Source organism: Paralichthys olivaceus, chromosome 2 (genome assembly GCF_024713975.1).
Source record: "Paralichthys olivaceus isolate ysfri-2021 chromosome 2, ASM2471397v2, whole genome shotgun sequence".
Taxonomy (NCBI): Eukaryota; Metazoa; Chordata; class Actinopteri; order Pleuronectiformes; family Paralichthyidae; genus Paralichthys; species Paralichthys olivaceus.
Window position 1 is genome coordinate 24,525,395 of NC_091094.1, and position 24,434 is coordinate 24,549,828.

Here is a 24,434-nt window from a genome sequence, read left to right on the forward strand (position 1 = left end):
TAGAGAGATGGGGATATTTCTTTTTTTACATTTTCACTAATTTCGTAGGAAAATTTATTCAATCCTAATTTAGAAAATCAGTCAATTTATGGGTGTAATTTGGTGCAGTTTGATTAAATTTAAGGGGAATATTGGGCCGTGGTAGAGGTATGTGCTCTACTGAGTACATTTCTTTTTTAACTGTTACTTTTCACCACTGCTCAATGCTACAGCCCAGTTATCAAAAATATTTTAGACTCCTCAGGTTAGGAAACTCAAATGCTTCTCAAACTGTGGAGCTGACTCCACCTGGGGGGTATAGAGGCATTACAGGGGCAAAGAGATGTGGTGTGAAAAGCTGAGTAAATCTGCTTCACACAGGAAAACAAAAATCCTTTCATATTCTCAGTGCTGTCAAGATTCAGGTTTTGGACTGAAAGATGAGAGTGGACAGATCTCTTGAGGTTAGAAAAGAAAAGAAAAGCACTCGACTCTTATCAAACAAACACATCGGTTACAGTCCATAGAATGTAATAAAGTCGATCTTTATTGTCCACTTTATTGCTAGAAATAATAAATAATATAAATATTTTTTGACAATTAAGGCTCAATTTTACCATCAAATTTCACTGTTCTTGTGGTTGACTGGCGCTCAACTGGAGCTGCATGACAAATAAACTTTCAAAACTTTGTCAAGTTGGTGCGGAGGACACCACAACACCAAGCCACTCTCTCAGCATAGGCAGTGTCTCTCTCATGCCATCTTTCAGTTTATCTCATAGAGGTAGGAGTCCTTCGCTGTCACACAGCTGTGCTCCTTGCACACAAACACAAACAATCCTCCGTGAAACCCACTGTGGCGCAGCGTCTCTGTTTCTCTGCTGCAGCAGGTGGGCAGCAACTGGAGCACAGACACTGCCACGTACGATCAGCTCCTGGGGGCTTGCACTTGCACTGACACGGCCAGTCGTGCCGCCATCCGGCCAGAGCAGAGGTCACGTGGGGCAAAATTGATGGTCTTTCTCGAAATGCAGCACTCTGTAAAAAAACATTTAGATATAAATTAATTCCAGGCAATACCATCGTGATTTATGTTTTAAAGGTGACACGCACCTCTCCGTATGGCTTAAACAAAACACTTAGTGGACTCATCCAGCTGACCCAAATCTGGCATTAATCTTAAGAAAAATCAAGAACGGCTTCCTTAATAGAGCTTAAGAGTCTTAAATAGCTCTTACTCTGACTGTGCTTGTGGGTTAAAAAGAGATTTATTTTTAAAGAAATAATTAAAGGCTGCTTCTTAATTGACTTGTCCTGCAGCCAATATGACATACATTAACTGACCTTACAGTCCTCTTCATAAATCAGTGAGCCCAGTAATTTTACATTTAGATCACTTGGAGCTGAACTAATCAGTAATCTCATTCCAAAGTGGATCGGTTGCAGTTTTGCAGCGAGCAGGTCTGCAAAGGGAGCACTCGTGTCCTCGCCGCCGCTCACACGGACTCCAGAGTGTAAGCTTGGATGTTATAGAGCGAGGTTAATTAAGGTTAATTAATCCAATTTGGAGAATATGGCTAAAGCTGAAATCCTATATCAGCCGTCTGCATGTGTTAATTTAGTTTGGACAGTTATTTAGTCTGAAACATAATTATTGCAAAATAAAATAAATGGAAGTTGACAACAGTTCATAGTTTTGGTTTATTTTTTCAATGAAGAAATGCTGCTGTATAGTGTAGTAACTGATTCATGACAGGTTTTTTACATGACATTCTATTTTAAAACTGCTTAACAAGCCATTTTCAGATTGAAGTAGTTCCAATTGGAAAATATTCATCCCCTCCCACCCACTGACTCAGTGATGAGTGCAGACGCGAAGCCACCATGTGATGTATGAATTACATTTACAGAGCTCCACCAGGATATACACCATTAGTGTAGGCAATCATTGGAAGTGGTTATGACCTGCTATTGTTTCCATCAACTGTCAGATGAAAATTAGCTCACTTTAGTACTTTGGTGTCAAAACAACAGCAGCAATAGTTTTGTAAGGTTCAGTGGTGGTGGGCGTGATGAATGAAAAGTAACCTGATTACCACTGGAGCTATTAAAACCCCTCATGTGTGACCCGCCTCTTAGCTTAGCAGCGGGGCCGCACATTGCTGTTCTGCACATATCAGTGGATGTGTGTCACTATTGATTTCAATCCTTTTTTTCCCTTAAAAGCTCATGCAGGACTTACATATATAATTTGCAACATATATTTACTACAGCAGGATACAGGGCATAGTAATAGTCTTGACTCAATTGTGCAATTATTTAGCAGGTTTATATCTATATTGTATATCATAGGAGGCCACACACACACACACACACACATATTCAGCCAAGCTGTTGGTAAGGCGTATTCAAACTGGCAACAATGAGAAGCAATCAGCCAGCAGGCATTACAGGGATTTAACACAAATGTGACAGACTACACTGATATATTCTGAGTCAGTGTCATCAATATTACATTTTTACCATGTTGTCTTTGTTGTTTTTTTACTGTTTAAAAATTGACGCCCACTTGTATTTGAAAAATTTACAACACCACAGATCTCGTGAACCTTCTCCTAATATTCACAGAACAGTAGTAAATTGAAATGTGCAACAATTTGCATGTACAGACTTATTTAAAACATGGTTTAATTTAGCTTTTTAATTTGGATGAGTTTATTGTCCACAGAATGTTTTGTTTAATTCAGTCTCCTTGGGACATTTGAATCATAAAATGATGATGGAAAAAAGTGATGTTTTTTAAAGAAACTACACACTAAGAATTTTTATTAAACAAAAAATAAAATTAGATACAGAAGATAGTCCTCTACAATAGTCATATAAATACATTTGCATTTGTGTTCATTATAAATCCAATGTTTCACTGCCAACTTTATATTTTGTGTAAAGTTATATACTATGATTTGGATATGTAATTCTACCAAAAGATGTACGTCATCTAGGTTATCCCACATACTGATAACTTTGGTATTTCTGGTGTTTTCTGGTTTTTTTCCATAAAATCCTTAAAAATGGCTCAGACAGTATAGCGCATGTCCCTTCCAGGGCCCTTTAATTTATTTTGTTCTGATACCTGTCGTCCCATCACAATGAGCCGTGGAAATCCACAATATACACAGACGCACACAGGGAGTAATTTGGCCTGAGGCAAAGCCAAAGGCTGTTTACCACCAAAATACTGTTCCTTACACTTGTGAACACACAGAAGATAATGATGTTGTGGTATTTGTATTTAATTGATGAAAGAGGTGCAGTGGTTTGCTCTGCTGTCTCACACACTATGTGGGTTTGAACCTTGGCCCATGTAGTTTAAAGGGCTGCAATTTGTCAGGGTTAAACCTCAGTACAAAGAACTATAGGCGAAGGAACCTTCTGCTTAAGTGTAAGTGTGAGCACTATAATAAACTGGCAACCTGTTGTGTTTGCCCACCTGCTGTGAGCTGCTTTAGGCTCCATAGGCAGTGACCTTCAGTAGAAGCAAGATTCAAGAAAAACAACGACAAAGGAAAAACACGAAGAGAACACAGTCATTTGTTCATGACAGCATTTTACTATTAGCCTCGGACCTGTGGGGATATTTTGCTAACTGCCCTTTCTTTTTATTTTTCAGACTTGGAAGACTTCAAGACCCACAGAAGAAGCTCTGTATCGGTGCGTGAAGGTCAAGGAGTGGTTCTGCTGTGTGGCCCTCCACCACACTCAGGAGGTAAAACACTGCATTCTCATTTTTTCTTTTCTTTTTTATCGACTGTTCATCTCTGCTGGCAAGCAAGCAAACAGATGTCTGTTTTAAACTGGTAATTAGGAGCTGGCTGAGTGAGAAACAAAATGGGAATGAGATCGTAATGTTTGACATGTTTTCAGATGGGTATATGCATTCTGAAGCTCACAGGGTTTGGTCGGGCCTGTGCTGTTTAAGATCCAGCTGTTTCAGTGGCACCTTTGATTTGGTAGTCAACATCTTACATCTGTTGCTATTGGGGACTGAAAGATTTCCAAGTGAGTCTTGCTCGGCTCAGGCGTGATGAGTCATGGTCAGGCCACGAGAAGTGCGACAGCCTCGCTGTCAGGAGCCTCCAGCTGAGGCTGCTTTGATTCCTGCCTTAATTTGCTGCCTGATTTCAATGTCAGCTGAGTTTTAACTGTTGTGCAGCCACAATCTTTCACTGTTGTTTCTCAAGCGGAGGGCAAACAACACCCTGGATGGATTATAAAAGTTGTAAAATAAGACTTTTTCCTTCCGCTGAGTGACATATATTTCAGAGTGAAATGTGAGCAGGGTGTAGTTACAAGAAGCATTTAAATCAAATCTGGAGCAAGAGAGCTGACTAAGCTTTCACCTCCCACACCAGCACTGTAATATCAGGAGGACGAGGGAGAAAAGATAAAATCAGACTTCAACCTGCTCTTAGTCCTAGCAACGGTTTTCCCCACTGATAATCAAAAAAGGCATATTTTGAGATCGCTCTGCTCGCTGTTTGAAAACTTTTACTCAGCGTTTCCCACAGAATGAATTCCCTATATGGTGTTAGAATGAGGTTTGACTGTTTGAACGGTAAAAACTTTGTGGACAATACAACAACACTACAAACAGCACTGCATACAGCTATACAATGCAGCAAGGGAGCGTGTGTAAGAACATAATGAAAAAAAACAGAAACCGTGTCGTGACAAATAAGTATAAGCCAGAATTAAACAGTTTAGATAATTAATTAAGGAAAAACTGTTGAAAAAAGAAGGAAAAACCTTCCTGTCAAACTCTTGGCAAGAAAGCAAATAAGTTTGTGTCAAACTATTCTTTTAAATCGCTGCAAAGGTAACTGCTGTGCAAATTGAGGACCTATTTTCTCTTCAGCTGCTACACACTCCAGTGGTATTTGAGGAACATGTGGCATGAAATGGATGTGCCAAATGGCTTGTATGAATATCTGCATTAAAACTTCCGGCAACCTTCTTCATATTTTTGGTCTAATTGCAGCAGATGTGTCCTTTCATTGCTGCTACTCTTCATTTATTGGGGAAGCGACAGCTGCTTGGATTACACCCCCCCCCCCCGTCTGACATCCACCTAACAGATATCACTGATTCATGCACTGGTCTGCTGTGGTTAAAAATGTCACTTGTCTGGAATTGATTGTAATTGTTTGGAGCTTGTATCCTTTTGGGGGGTTTATCTGGTGAAAGCTTGGCAAGCTCAGTTGCAATCTGGAGTTTGAGATTTATTTGCAAATAGTTCAGCTGGCATGCCTGCATTTGATTGCTCTCCATACAGTTGCTTTGCTGACTCTTTTTATATCTGCCAATTTGTGCTGAAGTAATCCAATTAAGGTTTGGTTTTTAAGACCAACGGGGAAATAATTCCAACATGTCAGGCTTCTTCAGGCACATGAAAAGCCCCCTCAAGACACTTGTCTCCCCACTAATATACAGAGCCAATACAAGCTGTCAATTAGAAGTCCATTTTACTGAGTTATGTCTCTCAGGTGAAATAGAGACCACTATCACTTGTCACTTGGAGGCTGTTGTGTGGTCCTTCTTGCATTAAGCAGATACAGTAAACTGAGTGTTAATGGGTCTTCGACCGGCCTAAAACCCCCTTAGACCCAATGTTTAAGATTTTGCTTTGAAATATGTTAAACATACATATTTGCTTTCATGTTTTAGCCCTTGAATGAGAAACATTTACCTGCATCTTTCAGCACACTCTGTAACATATATTATACAATAAAATGCATTTTATGTATAAAGCTCTTTTCTTAACAAAGTTAAAATGTGAGAAAAGGAAAGAAAAAAGTGACAATAAAGGAATTAATAAAATAACAAGATTAGGTCATATGTCAGGGAGGAAAACGTTAGACACAAGTAAAAAAAAGCTACACATTAAAACAAAAACAAAACATAACAGACGGATGGATCCACAGAACATACAGCAAAGAAAAAAATAGAAGAAGGAAATCCCTAAAAATATGTACATTTTCTATAAAAATCTTAAAACTATATAATATAAATATAATATATAAGATAATAAAGACACAGACATCACATATTTCACACAACACATCAATTATTGCACTGCAAAACTTTTTTAAAATTACACATTTAAACTGTAATTATATGTCAAACATTAATGAAAGAATTGTAAAAAATATGTTTTTTAAGAAGAGTTTAAAAATATCTGGAGTGAACGTCCAGTGAACGTCCAGACACATAGTGGGTTAATAATTCTTTATGTAGTTTAGAGCCATTTATTGCTTAGAGTGAAGTATAGAATTAAACTCAATGCAGAACATTCATGCATTCATATCACTGTTACTCAGACCATAACAATACATTCAGCTTCACATACATATCATCATTACATCATTCATTGATTCAGAATAATATATTAAACAACAAACAGATTCAACAGGCTTCCCTACACATCCAAGCCAGGCTCTTGGCACTAAACACAAACACACACACAGCCATGCTGTTGTTAAGGCCATCAGAGTATTCAAACTGGCAACAATGAGAGGCAATTGGTCAGCAGGCAAAGAGCTAAATGTTTTGTTTTGTTTTTTGTGCCGGCACCAGTTTTTCTTGGTTGACCTGATTTGTTGCTTTTGTTACATTTTGAAATGGCCCTTCACTCTGCTCATGGCAGGAAATAGTGCCGGTAATCTGGCAACATAGATTTGTTTCCTCCACGTCAGAATGAAGCCGAGGTGATTGCCTTTAGGAAAGCGGATGAGATATCGGAGGATGACCAGAAAGCCTTGCCATCAATCAGCCAATTGCAGTTTCATTTTATATTTTCATGTCATTTAAATTTAACTTATCTTAAAAAGAAACAAGTAGGATCAACGATATTTAATTAAAATATGTCTTATTAAAACTCAATTACACTTGGTAATTGTTCACTCTGTGACAGTAGTCAATATTTTACTGCTTGTGGTTGTCAGGCCATCTATGGCCTGTCAGTAGTGGGAAGTCAACACACAGTACACGATTGTCAGTCATTGATCAAATCCTTTCTTTTATCCATCTCATATTTTCAGATGATAATCCAATTTTTTTATGAGCTTGCTTCAATGATTTTAAATTATTTTTTATTTTTGTTGCTGCCAATTTTTGCTCCTTTAAAAATAAGTCTGGCAATATTCTTTTTTTGTTGTTCATCCCACAAAAATCTAAATATATTAAGCACAGAATCTCATACATCGTTTTCCCTCAGCCACAGAGATGGATTGTTGTCCAGATATATCAAAGATTCATCAGTGAGCCACATTGTTGCACTGGACAACATATTCCGTCATCACCGTGAACGCACACCAGTCCCACATATTCTGTCCTGCTGCTGAGTTACTCCATTAAGCACCAAATGTGGATTAATCTGCTGCTGAAAATAGTCCATAATAAATGCACCATTTACTCGTGTTTGAATGAAGTTCAGTTAAAGCTTCACTGGCCCACTGTTTTAGGTCATTACTGACCCCTTTTTTTTTAAATAAAACCATAAACGCTTGACCTCTTTTTTTTTAAGATTCTTGTCCTCTGTAAGTACGAGTGGGCTTGGGTGCCTCAGTTCATTTATCTTGTGATTTTTCGCTTCATTGCCATATACTAAAATAATAAAAAAAGATTTTCTAATTGATGCTGGTTTTTACATTGTACAGAAGTGCAGTGAAGATATGTTTGTAGTAAAATAAATAGACCACAGCCGTGTGATTTACAAAATTGTTAGCAGCAAAGTATGAATGAATTTTACTCCTGAACATGCAATAACCCTGCCGCAGCATATGATGGGTATTCTCAGGTTGTACAGCAGATGTGAGCTCTCTCTACCACTAACACACTCTCATACTTCCATATTCCCTTGAAGCGTTTCTCCCTCTATCACCATCCCCACCCATTTCCTCATGCTCTTTCTTCTGTCCAACACGTCTTTCTGCATGGACGAGCTCATGCTTGCATACAGCGGGCAGGGACAGCTGTCTGCCATGCATAATGTGTCCTCTGAGAGCCCCCTGTGGCAGGTGGTCTACAAACATATGGCACTGAATAGGGATGTGTCGGGCTTTTCCTTGAATGTGCCACCCACATGCAGAATTTGATTAAAATGCAATGAGGTCCCTGTGAAAGGGGGAAGGTGGTTAACTTGGCCTGACAGTCATTATCGTCTTGTTATTGACTGTCAGGCTGCTGATGCCACACTGAGATACATCCCCTCGATGCCAAAAGGAGTGTCATGAAATATGACTGCGCATGACTGAGCATATGAAAGATTTTCTCCAAGTCTAAGCAGGCAATGCTGCACTATAGGCACCGAATATGTATCCTTATCCTTTTTCATGTTTATATTCTCACATGTAGTTAGTGGCTTTGAGGCAGGGTCACTGTGCTTCATTATACCTGCTCAAATGTTGCAACACGAAACAATATCTTCTCTCTTCAGAAGCTGGGAAACTGGCCGTGTAACATGACCTTGTAATGGCCATCATCCATATCAGGACATTGTCACTGACGCAAACAAACCTCGAAACACAAACTTTCCAATTTGTTTTGATGAATTGTACATTTTCAGGGCAGGTGAGTCCAGACGTCAGAATCACAAAATATATATTTCATGAATATAAATTGTGTTTGGTTATCATCATCCCCTCTCAACCTCTTTTTGGCCTCCTGGAGATTTTTATATTTCCTCACACCCTGAGCACATTTTCTCATATCATGGTGGTTGTATTTGGCCATTTCCCTTACTGGTTATCTTGTTTCCATCAAATTACGTGGAAAAAACTTTATCTCCTAACGGATTTACAATAAAACTTAGATGGATGACTGAGGTGCTTCCTGAATTCTTAGATTAGGAGAGGTCACAGAAAAGTATCTTCACTGAGGCGTTTATAATGACAAGAGAAGGGAAATTCATCAAACTAATGTATAATGTATCTCTACCACATGATGACTGCTTTGCCATGCTGCCCATCCCGCTGCATACTATAAATGTAAACGTTTTCATTCTCATCCTAACATCTAAAAACATCCATTCATTTCTGTGCAATATCAAAATCATCTGCAACTATAGCACTCTCTATTCCTATTGCTTGAAAATGTGGTTAATTGCATATTGATTTTAAATGTCTGTATCGTTTATCTGATCAAAATGATGTAACCTACTGATGAATGCAGACGGCATATTTACTTTAATGGATTGCACAGTTCAAGACCATTTTTAGAGCCTGATTATTGATTTTCATATGTGTAAATAAGGTGAAACCAGCGGCTGAATAGTTAAAAAAATTAAAAAATAAATAAACATTTTGTGATGGTGTAAGATGCCCCCATCGCTGTAACACATTACAGAGAAACCAGCATAGTGGTGCTCTAGTTTCACAGTGGTGAGATGTTGTTATTGTCCTGATTTGAGTGTGTTAATAATATGGTACCTAACCTCCCTCATAGCCTTGAGATCCTCCGATATTATGGGTAGTGATATTATGGGAAACACAATATATTCATAGTTGAGTGGCTAGAACAGTGGAGAGTTACTTTGTTTTAAATTCCAATTAAAGCGAAATATTGTACTATTATTGTTTATGTTATGCATGGTAAGATTACTTAAACCTATAAGATGTGTTAAAGTAGAGATATTATCGGAATATTATAAATGGCCAGAAAAGACAAAAAAGCTGTGTGGCTGCTTCTTGCCAGATTCCTGTGAGCTGTAGATAAATATTTGTTTGTATGGAAGCTGTGGTGCGATTTTACAGTTATGGTTTGTAATTGTGATGAGATTCATGTCACTACACCGTGTTTGCAGACACTGTGAAAGTAGATGCCACAGTCTCTTAATAAAATGCATTTTCACTATGAGTCAGCTTCAGCAACTGTGTAGAACTCTACTGGACAGATGAACCGCATTCTTCAGAGTGATAACAGAGGTTGTATTCAGTTGAACTCGTTGCTCCAAAAGCTCTGTATATGATAAACTGGGTTGAGATCATTTGATGGATTTTCTTTCTGCTTATTTAGTGTTAAAATGATCATGCATTTTTTATGCTTCCCCTCTTATTTAAGGCCCAGTTTTGCTGTGAAGTAACTTTATTTTAGTAGCATTGCTGTGGACTGTGGATTGACTCATGGTGACTAAGTAGATCCCTGCAAATCTTTCACATGTCGAGGTCAGAGTGGGTGGATTCTGACAGGCAGATTTGTGTTACACAGTCAAGTCACCATCAGTGGTGATTACTGAGGGAGCTGGACAGTCCAGAACAAGACAAGCTGTGATAGCTTTTACTCATTGGCATGAGCTAAAATAGGGAAACGGATGCAGGCCAGATGCTGACCTGATAAATCATCTGGAGAAAGCTGTCTCTTGATGAATATGTTTTGGAGCTAGTCGTTGTGAGGGGACATGCGTTAGTAATCCTGCCTGCTTGCAGAGGATGGTAAAAGCCTTATGGATGTTTTAGCGGACATTTGTCATGGTGCTGTCAATAGTCGGTGTATTTGTGTGAGAGCAAGTGAGAGTGAGCAAAAGTGCTGTACGCAGCTCTCCAATAAATCAATAGAGAAAAACATTATGTGAAAGATCCTTTATGTTATGTAAAAACATTTACTATCATGATGAAACTCAGTGGAACAGCTGTAATATCTATAGTATACTTACAGTAGCCCATATATAATCCACACCGAGTCACAGATCAACAAGTCATAACAAATAAAACTATTCATCATATTTGTGTAAACTCAACTTTGTCAGGCAATACTGTTCTTTGTCTCCTGAGGTTGTTGCTTTGTTTTCCCCAACCTTGTAAACAAACCCCGACTTGTGTTTATCATAAAAACATGAATAACGCAATTTTGTTGATAAGGCATCAAACATCCCTGACTTAACTGTGTGAATTTTCTAGCCTGTAGTTAGCAGGCCAGCCAACAAAAGAAGTTAGCTCACCAGCTACAGTAGGTTGCTTTGTACAATTGCTACTAGTCCTGATTTTACTCATAGAGCCAAATGTAATAGTTAATAATAATTTGTGAAGACTGACTGAATGAATTTACTTGTGCCACTTTCTAGCATGACACCAGCTCTTAATTCTTTGTCCCTTTAATCTGTCACCTCTCTGAAATTTGAAGCTTTGAAATGCTCAGAATGATTATTTGAACATGCCATATTAAAGAGTAATAGGAGTTATGTAAATGATGGACACTGTTGAAGCGTAGAAGTGGGCTGGAATTCATCAAGCTCAAGAAAAATTACATTTTGTAGAGGCCATAGATTTGGTACTCACAACTCTGTAAGTAGGCTATAAGGTAATTTTCTGATAACTACCATTCATTTCCCTCATTTTTTAAAAGGCATCCGAACACAATGTGGAAAATTATGAAAGAAAGAAGGAAAGAAAGAACTTAATTATTACTTTTATAAAAGGGAACAAGACAACATTCCTTTTCTTGCCTATTCCCTGCCAGCAGTATTCCATTGACCGCTTGAATATCCAGCAAAAAATGACTTTCAATGTCAAAGAAAAAATAAATCATTGAGTTCTCTTTGAAGGCACCATAAGCATCACATTCTGTCTAATCTCTCCATGCTATGATTAAGAACATGTTTATTCCAGTGGTATTTACAGATGATACTGTACATGACTCATATTTAGTAGTTTCTCAGGGATTATTCTGCTCTTAATCTGATTAGCAGACGACACATTTCACAATCTCCATGAGTAATCTCTTTTCATAATCCTGTATTCAGTCATTCCCCCCACCCCTTCATCAGTCTGATGACTTCAGCTCCCTGATATAATATCACATGTCACTGTCACAAATCCATACAGGCTCACAGAGCCTTTTCTCCAAACCCTTCCAGATTTGACTTAATGTAGTGGTTACCGTACACTGAAGACAAACTTCAGTGAAGAGCAGCCAGCAACATGACAGCAGCATGAAATGAGATATGCTGTACTTGCTGAGAGTGACACCCCGACTTGATTGGAGTTTCTAATCACGTATGAAAAGGTCACAGAGGAGTCTGAGTGTAGCGCGCGCACATTTCCCAGAAGACATTTGTGAATGACATGCTTCCTAAATCTCCCTTTAAGCTCCTTAAACCTTGCAGTACACACAGCTGTTGTTATAGTTGCCTTTGAAGTGTGTGCATGACTGTGTGGGGTATGAAGGACAAAAAAAGGAGGTAGTTATCAGAGAATGTGGATTTACTGTAGGTTCACGTGTACAGTTTGCATGCTCATCTGATTCTATGCAGATAACTGAAATAGAACTTTCCTGCATCCTTTTCTTTGTAGTTACTGGTGTGTAAGCTCCTCCACCCTCACTGCTGAGCGACAGTCACACGACATGTCCTTAGGCTCCCTGGTGTTGCTACATAAACACAAATCCTTCGGTGCCCGCTGGGATTTCATCCCAGAAGAAATGCGCTGTCACCTGCTGTGCAAGGGGAAAATAACAATTGTTGAAAACATGACAGCTCCGTCCACAGCACCTGGCTTGCTTAGCAGAGCACTGGACTGCAGTTTGAAGTTGAATCCATAGTACCGTATTGCTGGGTAGCTTTAACAACTACAGTATATTACTGCATCCGATGGTTCAGAGAGTTCAGCTCAATTTGTGGGACTCTGCTGTCAGACAGCTCACACTGTGAAATTTAGGCTGAACAAAGCAGGTTTATTTGAATTGCTTGATATTCTTGTTTGTGTCAAAAACACCAAAGAAGTTCTTTGAACTGCTTCATCTAAAATCCAGCGGAAATTATTTTACAAAGATTTTTAAACAGCAAATCATAACATTTGAATTTGGAGAATGTATCAACAATTTATCACCGCAGCTGTAACGTAGTTTATAAAATGCCAAAATACCAGCTGTTAACATCAAAATAAATCAAAAGGGAGGAGAACCCCACCTGTCTGAAGTCTGTTTCAGGTCTTAGGGAACTGTTGCATATAATTTAAAAGCTGTATAAAGCTTTTTGTGGCTCTAGATGGAGCTTGAGGTAAAAATCCTAATAATATCACTTGAGAGTGGCATTGGTTGGGTTGAATACAACAAGTTTGAAAATGAAAAGTGGGGAGTTAGGAAGAAGTGAGCTCAGTATCCTGCTCCTCATCTCTGCTTGAGGCTAACAGCTCGAGGCTACATTAGTAGCATAACACACCTAAATGTCCCACTTGCATTGTGGAAACTGCAGACACCAGGTTTTTATGAAGAATACGTGGGATAAAGAATACAGGATCTCTGGTTTTGCTGTTGGACTGCGATGTTGATGTAGTGCTCCTTTAAAGATTGGAGCTGTAAATCATAGCTCTTGTTTGTTCGGTGTATTTTGTTACTAATGTGGTTATTGACTTGACCTTCAGCCTCCATGTGACTGTACCACAATAACCAGGAGTCTCATGTGTACAGGACCTCTGAGGATTGATGTTGTCCCACATATCCCTGTGCGCTCAGTTGTACCTGTTGTAAGAATGATGCAAGCCAGAGCCAGAGCTGAAGCTATATCAGATAATGTGTTGCAGTCTTGTTCTTCTCCTTCCGGGAACAGATGTAATAGCCATAACATTTTGGACTTCTCGTTGGCATGCCTGTCTGTTATGCTCTTTGTCACCCAGACTCACTGTGCACTTTATTAGTAACACTGTGGCATTAGAGGGTTAGTTCACAGAAAGATGGAAATTCACTCATTAACTGAAGCCAAAGGCCTTAGTGAACAGGATTTCAGCACGGAGAGGGTTCCATGGGTGGGGGCTGCGAAACAGAAGGCTCTGTCTCCATAAGTTTCCAGTTTGGTGTTGGGGATGGAGACCAATCCTTAGTTTGAGGACTGCAGCCTTCTGAGCGGACAAAGGGATGAACATGATCAGCAACAATACGCACAGAGACTGTGACATTCAAACCATGATTGATTAGTGTTAATTGGCCAGTAAGTGTGTCAAGAAAATGCTCCCCACTCCATGACACCACCACCACCTGTTGACACAAGGCGGGTTGGGTCCATGGAGTCAAGCTGTTGAGAATCATCAGACCATATTCCTGCATTGGTGTCTTTAGCCTCAGATGTCTGAGACATGTGGAACCTGATTATCTGTTCTGCTGCTGTTGTCCATCCACCCATAGGTTCAAGATGCTTTTCAGCTCACTGCAGCTGTGCAGAGATGCATTTTGTTTATTACACCAGAAACATTCAAACCACCCTGTCTGGCACTAACACTCATGCCACAGTTGGATGATGAGTTGCATTTTCTTGTAGCGTTTCTGATGTTTGAAGCGAAAATGTGGGTGATTGAATAATAACATGAATTAGCAGGTGTATACTCAGTGAGTTCGTTTTAAATTAAATTATAGTTGGTACCAGACAGGTTGGAGGATCAGGGGCCAGAGGATTAATGCACCAGTGGTAGATTATAATTCACTTAAATATGTATCATTTCTGCACATTTCACAGTCACTTATCCATTTTTACATATGTGCAGTGATGGTTAATTTAATGCACTGAAAAGACCCACACACAATTTAGATTTGGTTCATATGTTGCTTTTGAAACAGTGTTGCGGAATTTAAAAACCCTCTCATATCAGCTCGTAGTTGTTAGGTTTGCTCAAGATTCAAAAAATGGAATTTGGAGCATTTTTTAAATTTTATTTATTGTACAAAAATGAAGGCTTCATTCACAACACACTGTTTCACCTCCCACTCTTACTGACACATATCACAGATTACAGAGAAATATCAGTACCAGGATGACAAATCCCCAGAAACATAAGACAAAAGAGATATGTCAGAATAAGAAAGTCATCTCTGTACTGTGTGGATCAAAAACACAGGGAATGGGAAAATCATACCTTTTCTGCACTGGTACACTGTTTATGAGACAATCATCAACATTTTAATAGTCTGGCTGTGAGCTTCATCCTTTATTCATTTAGGCAGCAATAGCAAAACTCTTACTTTTTTTTCTTCAGAGTAATATTAAAATGTATAAAAAAAAGTTTTTTTATATTCTCACTTTCCATCCACCGGCCACCATAAGTGCAAATACAACCTCAACATATTAAGCTGCACAACAACAATCCTCAAATCAATGATTATAGTCTTCAGTACAAAGTAAGGCCACACATTAATTGCTTGGTTTACTTTTTGTAGTTCCAGGTCTCTATAATCATGTATTTATTTATTCTCATAAAGGGTAATTTCCTAATTGATTATAGTTTATATTGCAGTATTTCGTGGTAGTAAGGATGTGCATCTCTGAGATTAATGTGGTTGACATTTCAAATTAATGCCAATGACCTGATACATAAAAGATACATGTGAAGCAACTACAATTCACCACTGCTAATGCAACATTTCATTTAGCGTGACAGTGTTCAAGGTGTTACTGATGATTTGATTTTAAGCTTTGTTCTTTAAATCCTAAATTGAGTAATTTTTTATATTACATATTTGTTTCTCCAGGATTGCAGCTCAGTAAGCTTCTCAATTATTGCTCTTTGATTTCTGAAAACACACTTTCACAAAGTGCATACTCATCTGATTCTATTTATAGTTGTCACGCGACATGTCCTCAGGCTCCCTGGTGTTGCTACACAAGTTCTTTGTTTGGCAAAATAAAACTAAATATAATGTAGATTTTTACCTAAACCCACTTCTTTCCTGTTTTCTGACTCAATTTGCACTTTTATAACATCATACCTTTACCAGTTAAACAATTTAAGGATGCTCAGGATTAACAGTGTTGCAGTGTTCTGTTACTAGTGCCAGCTCTGTCAGCTAACTCAGCAATGAGCATTAAGCAGTGCGGCTGTTTCGAAGCTTTTTGCAAGCCTGTGACTCTTTCAATTGTCCTCATACCACAGCCTGCAAAACAAAAACACCTTGACATATGGTCAGACTTTTTAAAAGAAGAGTTCACTTACTAGGATTAAAATGAATAGTCGGTAAAACTGGTAAAACGAATTTGTTCTGACAGAAAATTGAAATGAAAGAAACTGAATAGAATTATATTAATACACACGTTTGGTTGCATCAAGGTTACATTTTGTTTCTCTGCATTTTGATGGCAACTTTTTTGGTTTGTTTAGTTTTAATTGAATTTGAAAATTTAGGTAACATTGCTTGATCATCCACCAGTGAATTTACTGACCTACACCTCTGATGTCCTTGAATGTGCCTCTGTGCCGTCAGAGAGCTCTACCTGATCTTACAGTTGCACACTGAAGGGACAGAGAGAAGAGTCTGAGTGCAGATCCGGCATGACACACCCTGCCAGGCCAGATCCCAGCACAGAGGCAGAGCGGGGGTGCTGCTCCCCCACTGTATCCACATACTCACTTGCCAGCTGACAGGCCAGTGTTACTAACATGCCAGAAATATATGTTAATTACAATCTGTAGAATCCAAGGAGGGGGGATGGATTAACACAACCTGGTTACAACTTGAGTCGTGTTTTTGAAACCAAGCTGCCTCAGAAATGTTTGTGCTCGGCAGTTCACCCCGTCTCTCTATTGTGGAACAGAGGCAGCGAGAGGAGCTGTCAGTTTGTGTCTTTTTCAGAGCCAACGGCATTAATGGGCTGCCACTGTGACCCAGCTGCACTCTCTGCACTACACGATAACTGTGTTTAGTTGTAGACCTAATGCTGCTGACCTCTGTCTTCTAATGGGGAGAGACCTTCAAGGGGCACTCAAGACTGAAATGGCTTGTGTGCATCTCTGCTCCGTTGTTGTGCTCCCACCCAAGGCTTTAAAAGCACAGGGCATGTGTGTCCTGTCCTCTCCTGTGAGTTAAACAGTAGAACAGAGGATTCCTGCAGCCTGGAGCAGATATGGGAGTGCAGCAGTCGATAACACAATGTGGGATGACAGTAGTTTAACTGAGGAGGGGTTTTCTGAGTTCCTCTCTCTGTTTGTTTGTTTCTGTGCAAAGACCCAGCCTTTCAAAGATGCTCCCCTAAATTGGTGAGTTTGTAGATTCTAATAGGACCAAATTGTGAGTGTGTAGCCATGTTGCTCGGCTGCATGAGAGAAAGTAGTTCACATTGTACCACGTCAAGTGCTTTATCCTGTTTGACACTATTGTCAAGCCTGCAATCAGAGAATTATTGGGCCCTGGACAGGGCTAGAGTGCTCCGTTTTGTTGTAAATGTGTGCATTTTGCAGCATTCTCACATCCCACTGCTTTATAATTGGGTGATTAAAAATGCATATTGTTGTCACAGTGTGCTCTTACATGTATTATTAATATCAAGAGATGAGGCATCCGATGCTGACAATATATTATGATGCCAGCCCACCCCAGTAAAACTGCAGACTTCTGTTTGAATTGACAGATGGCAGCTTTGTTTACTGGCAAAAAAAAATATTTTTTGTTGCTGTTAATCCTTGTCATAAATGATGTCTGCGTCTAAATGAATATGTATTGCTTCAAGCAGTGGGGACAGACGGCCCTAGGGACAGTGTCAGGGGCTGGTTTTGCTGTGAGGCTGCAGCAGCAGGAGGAGAAGCAGGCCAGGGTCTGTGTTGTTGCAGAAATTAATCACATTACACAGAAAAAAACACACACAAAAAAAATGGCTGGTTTTTCCACTGCTGGCTGACGCTGTTGACTATAACAGACACATGAGGGCTGCACGTGGACGCAGTTGCAGTCCTTTTTGCTCCCCTCAACAATGACTTTGTTGAGGGGTCGTCTGCTGCGTTTTGTTAATCGACAGCGCCTCTAATCAGCTGTAAGCTGACTATGCAGTGCTCATCTCTTCATTGTTGACCTGGATGATGCCTTGTTAACAGAGTCAGAGTGGCAGTGTTCACCTTGCAAACATCCTCTAATGGATGTCCTGAAGTCCTCAGGTTTATTTATTCTACTGAGCGCATGAGGTGAATACATAAAGGAAAACAGAGTCAAATTAATTGTTCAATGTATGCATGAGTGCAAAGGGCTATTCCTCCAGTTTTACACATTATGGTCACTTTATACATCATAGGGAGTCAGCTTGTGAAATCAGTTGTAAAATGTTATCTGTGGCTCTAGAAGAACTTGTTATCTCACACTACATATTTCAAACAGGACGCCTGTGTTCTAAAGGGTTGTTGTGAAGTTTTGAAAGATGTGGAGCATTTACCAGACAAAAGATGCCATCAAGTTGGATTATGGAAAGTTCAGGATCTTGCACTTGTCTGACAAGATATTTTGGCCTTTCCTACATCTGTAGGGCTGTTGTGACCATTCTGTTCTTTTTCCCCCTCCCTTACGCAAGTCCCTGAGGAATACCAAACTGCTGTAGAATTCTTAAAGAAAAGTACAAGCACTCACCCCCTCAGCCCTTTTGGTGTGTATTGATTCGATTTACGCTGCAGCAAAAACATACAGTGGAGGTTTTTAGCACTATTGAGTCTTAATGTTGACTCGTAATAGAGCGTGCTGGATATTTATATACTTAGTTAGTTAGTTAGTAGTTTTGACCTCTGCGTTAACGCTGACCTTCAGCTTGTGTTTGTACATTTTTGATATTTTCTGGCTTTTTATGGACCAATCTTTTCATGAGTGTGACTTTATTATTAGACTGCAAATACACAAAAAGAGGTGCAAGTGCCTGTACATTGCAAATCTTTTTTGGTAATCAATACAGTTATTATTATAGATTATATAATAGATAGATTAGTATAACAGTTCGGAACAATATATATACTATAACAAGTCGGAATATAACATATTTTCACTATTCATCCACACAACAACAAAGAAATGTAAATAATAAAATTAATAAAATTTTAATTTATTGGTATGTATTAACATGTTAACAAAAATAAAATCCATTTTGGACAACACCTCTCATCCCCTATGACACTGTGGGAGCCCAAAGAACCTCTTTCAACAGCTTCTGAAGGTCCTTCATTCCCACTGCTCTACAACATCACTCAAAATTTAACATATGCTAACAGATGGATATGTATACTATCAATTTTTCATATCACATCTGTATTTGTATTTTTATAAAAATTGTGTCTGTTGCCTTTTTTATTCTCTGGTCTACCTCATTCTGACTTGTCTGCTGCTGTGAATTGTATCTTATATTAGCGTATTTTATCATATGCCTTTGTAAATCAGTTTGAAAATGTCAAATATTGAAAGTAAAAAAAAAAGCTCTGTTAAAATGATCTGTAGATGAAATGCTTCGTGAAGACCTCAAATCAGTGCTTTCCACTGGTTTTCTCAGCTTTACATGATATATAAATAAAGTTATTTTACTATAAATAAAACATTTTTATTGTATTCACTGGTGAAAGGACAGAAAAGCCTTTTGAAAGGTTTCTCTTCTATAACGAAGGAGCCTACTCTTGGATAAAAGAATGTTCTGCAAATATATTGTACAACCATGGGACTGATTTAAATATTCAGTGATAAAAAGCTTTATTTTTAATCATTTACATTATGTATCTCAGTAGTTTATTTTTGTTTGTGTTCATGTAACTACCTGCTGCCTCTGTGGAGCAGGACAGTGTAAAGAAATAATTGCATGTGTGGCCGTCCGCGGGTGTCCCAGGTTGATAAAGACTTTTCCTCTCCAGGTTGTCATAAAAAATGAGAGGCCGTCTGTCGGATTACAGCCCGCCTCCTTTGTCTCCGCTCTCCATCTTTACATTAATGCCATTCAGTCCGGGCCTGGTGTTAGCAGAGCGAGGGTACGGTCATGTTTGACTTGCACGCCTTGTTCAGCCTTTGAATATTCAGTGAGGCCCGTCCTTTGAAGCTGCCCCTGCGTCTCCTTCTGTGAGCGAAGCAGCTTTATTCATTGTGACTTTTGCAAAGTGATCTTTAACCTAGACGGAAACCACAAAGAGCTCTCCAGGGACTCCTGCAGACCACTATCCAACGGAACACCTTTTAATATACCTACTTATCTAAATAGACCATGAAATAAAAAACTAGTCTAACAAAGAGTGTAATGCCAAGATTATTGCGTATTTTCACCTTTGCCACTTCATTCGTTATTTAGAGCTCATGTACAGAGACTGCTTTTGTTCCCATACAAAATAAGGCTGATGTCCTGATTTCAGGGCAGTGAGTATAATTCTGCTTCCCTGGGCAACTGGATTTCTTCTTCAATTTGTCAAAAAGATGTCCTGGTTTTATACATGAGAGAATTGTGTAACCCATAAAATCAATGCCCTGGATGATTTGGCAAAAACCGTTCGGCCAGCTGTGTGAGAGAACTCATTATGTTTTTTGCTCTCTGTGGTATTCTGCAGCTCATGTTGTGCAGTGTAGGCATATGGGCTTTAAACATAGAACGAGAGCAGGTGCAGCCATAGTCCAAGAGCACTGGAGAGGAAACAAACAAACAACATGCCTTATCCTGCCTTGAAGTGTCCCCTGTCCCTGCGGACCTCTGCGGTGCCATTACTCTGTGTTTAGCCCCACACATACAGCATAGCCAAACCCTGGGCCCAAAGCCCCAAATGCTGCTGATCGGTGCAGTACCTGCTCCTTTCAGCCAGCGGGAGGATGGGAGCATGCTGTGATAAATGGTCCAGCAGCGAGGGGAGGGGATTGGAGGACTGTTTTGTTTAATTGCTAGTCTGCTAACAAGTGGTAGGGTTTGATTCAGCTCCGCAGGAAAATAACACACACCTGTCAGTTTGAGTGGCTGCAAAACTTCAGAGCGGCGGACTACGTCACAACATTTCAGATGTGATCTGTCAGCATCATTAATGTAAAGAACTTACACAGTATTAGTAGACATCATATGAGCTATTACTGAAACACTTTACCCAATTCATTCAACACAGCTGCTGGAAGATAAATGGAGCCATTAAAACTATTATAAATATTATAAATATTAAAACATCCAATGTTTTATATGCTCTTCCAATGCTGCTCTTTCTGCAATTATTTCTACATGGCTATTTCAAGTTCTGTGTGAAACCTATAGCAGAGCTGGTGTTTGTGCTTGAATTAAGACTGGTACTGCTGATGTAGTGATTTAAAGGAGGTGGTTATGAATTGAATTTTCATTAATTACATTGTGTCGTTAAAGACCCTCATTGCTCACAATTTTCTGCTGAACATTTATTTCAATTTAAACACTGGTTCCCTTGTAAATTGGATTATTGGCCAGGTTAATGAAGTTATGATTACTTTAACAGTTAGTCATTAATTATTTCTATATAGTAACCACATAATTGTTATGACTTTATCAAATCATCGATACTTCTCGAGGTCATTGATTTTTACTTCTCTGTTTTTAAAATATCTCATGGTGTCAAACTAGAAGACTAATGATCCTGATAGGTCAATGAACCAAATCTTCTGTCTTGATCGGCTTTTTAAGAAAAGTGGTTGAAAATTGACACAAGCTAAGACTGAATTTTACACATTTGTGAAAGAAAAAAAGGAAAGAAAAGAATTAAAGATCCTTACTTGGATCTCAAGTCTTCAAGTCTGTGCGTTTTGCTCATTTTGAAATACTCCAGCACAATGAGGTGACACTGGGGAAAGTGACATTTAAACTCCCACAATGTTCATTGATTTCAGCAGTGTGACAGGTACTTGGCAACTCGATGCCCCACTTCCTGTTAGAGAAGAGTCACACCTTTGTTTGGTTTCGTAACAGCATGTCGGCACGACCCCTGTCAGATATGTGAATGTTTGAAACGGGGAAAAAAAATGATTTGGACATGATTTGGATTATTAGCCGTACAGAATGTCACACAGTGGATCACACAGGGATAATGAATGATTAATGTGTTTCATCCTTTTTGTACATCACACACCATCTGCTCAAGAACACCAGGTCGTCAAGCACACTCATAACATGTAATGGATATTAAATGGTTTGCAATTAACATAATAAATAAGATCCAAAGATTTAATATGAAACAGATCAGTAAGTCATATTTACCAGCACTTGCTGAATCATTCTGAAAAAGGGATTAGATAAGAGGTAATGTGATATGGGAGTGGGAACAACCTTCTGGATATTTCAATGTGCAATATCTGCGAGTCTGCATAATTACTGCATCTATTAGATCACACCTGATTCAGTCAGGTATAGCCAAATGGCACATAAGCAATAACTAATCATTACTGTGTTATTATGTGGATGCATCATGACAACTGTGTTACTAAGGGCACAAGATTACTCTTTTATTACATTTTAATTATGGATGAAGACAAAGCATTGGACTTTTTGAAAAATAATTAAAACAAAATTCATCTGACATTCAGATGACAAAGATATTTGCTGCAAAAAAAAAAAGGCCATGATTAGCCTAAACAAAAACTACTGACACAAAAGAAGGAAAAAGCTGCTGTATTTTGTTTTGAATCCAGATAAAAGAACGGATCAATGATTTTGTTTTCACTTTCTCCAACATGGCAGGATCTGTTTCTTTAACATTGTGAGTTAGGATGTGTTCCTTGGTGGATGTATGAGTTCTTTAAATGCCCCTCTAGTTGTTTATAGGTTTGTTACGACCTTTCAACAAATGCGACCAAAGTATCTCACAAAAGAAAAATGCAGTTTTGAGTTTAATTAAGAATTCTCCTTTCTTCTTGATCCACAGATCTGATATTCTCCTGGATCTTTAACGAATACCCAACCTTTGTGAAGCAGGACACTCGTCGCTTCATCTCACAGGAGACGGGGAATCTGTACATCGCCAAGGTGGAGCCCTCAGATGTCGGCAACTACACCTGTGTGGTGACCAACTCCGTCACAAAGACCAGAGTCCAGGGTCCACCCACTCCTCTGGTGCTCCGCAGTGATGGTGAGTTCTGAGCACACAAACTACTCTAATGTTAATATTATCAACCACAGTATTAAGAACAGTATTAAGCTGGACATACATTGTACAATGTGGTTGCAGGACTCATATTAGAGTCAGACCGATTTTCAGCTTTGTCACGTGTCGTTTTTCGTGCAATGAACAGGGGCTATGAGGAGCGATCAGATCCTCCCAACTGTCGTTTGAGGAATTCCTCACTTGTCAGAAAATTTGGCAATCATCAGGCTCTTGCTCAGTCAAAATAGTCACAAGTCGATTCCCTAAACTCAGCATCTTTTTCCTTCCTGCGTGAGGAAGGCAGCAGTGTTCACAAACTCAACTCCTTTGACAAACCAACTAGTTCGGAGCTGGTTCGGAGTAGCTGACTGCAACGTACAGCGTGAGCGCTCAGGTTGTGGCAGACGATCCGACTGTGCAATGTATGCCCTGCTTAAGTCAGTGAAGAAGTTTGTTCAGGTAACTTTGCTGCATATCACACTGGTAATCATTATAAATGAGTCTGCTGTCAGTGGGCTGTTTCCTTGGATGCAAATGTTGCCTCTTAATTGTACTGAATTGGTCTAATCAAATGCACACTTTTCCAGATGGTTTCCCTTTTCCAAATGGGAATGTTAAAGTATATGTTGGTTGCACATCACCACTTCTTCTGTGATGGAATCTGTTGGGATGATTTATTGCAGCAGAGCTGAGAAATATGTGCCAGACCTGGTCGTGGTAAACAAAAAGCCCAACTTGTTTCACTGGTACCTGAAAGTAGGACATGTGGTTTTAAAGAATACAAATGAAATGCAAAGGTTAATTATCCCATTGTTTGCTAATTTCAGCATGTCCTTTAACATGTGGATCCGATGCTTTAGGCTGGCCTTATCAAGCCACTCCAGAGGAAAGGTCATAGTCATCAAGTAATCCAATTGTAAGCCTCTTTCCCAGAAGCGTGTTCCTTACCATTTCTAATGTTATTCAGTGGAAGAAATATGAAGCTGAATATCATTTTCTCCAGAAATGTCCTTTGTGACATTTATTTGGGTTTTTACCATTAATTATGGCCAATATCGTATGACAAGACACATATTCCTTTCTCTTTCTTTCCATTCCCTTCTCCTATAAAATAGATTTGCTAAGCAAATACATTTGCTTTATATTTATATATTTTACCTTTTATATTTAAACCCATTTTATATTAGTGGTTTATAAACACTTACCAAATGTTTACATCTTACATCAGTAACAGCCTCTGCTATGAATCATCCCTGACTCGATTGATACCAGTCCACACATAACAATTATTGATTATTTATACATTTTGTTCATGTCACTTATGGGCAGGCAACTAATAGAATTTAGGAATTTCTTAGACAGACACGGTACCTATATTGATATTTAAAATTACATTTATTTTAAAAAAATTGAAATATCTGCCTAGAACCTCATTATAGCGTCTTAGTAATCACTATACTGCTTTTAGATTATAATATTGCTAATATTATTAGCTTTACCATTTATATTAGTAGTACTGGTTGTAGTAAGAATGATTCATGTCTACATGATGAGACAAAATGTTAGCACAGGAAGCCAAACAAAATATTGTGAATGATTGTGCTAGGATCACAGCTTCTC

General features: G+C 38.9%; 1 protein-coding gene across 2 annotated transcripts in view; it reads left to right on the forward strand.

Moving 5' to 3' along the window:
- Positions 1 to 24,434, forward strand: part of cntn4 (contactin 4) — a 156,968-nt gene that overhangs the window by 78,544 nt on the left and 53,990 nt on the right. For both annotated transcript variants that reach the window (XM_069512953.1, XM_020086371.2), the window contains exons 5-6: positions 3,650 to 3,745; positions 22,596 to 22,799. In XM_069512953.1, the coding sequence (XP_069369054.1) occupies positions 3,650 to 3,745; positions 22,596 to 22,799 (300 nt within the window). The remainder of the gene's footprint in view (positions 1 to 3,649; positions 3,746 to 22,595; positions 22,800 to 24,434) is intronic.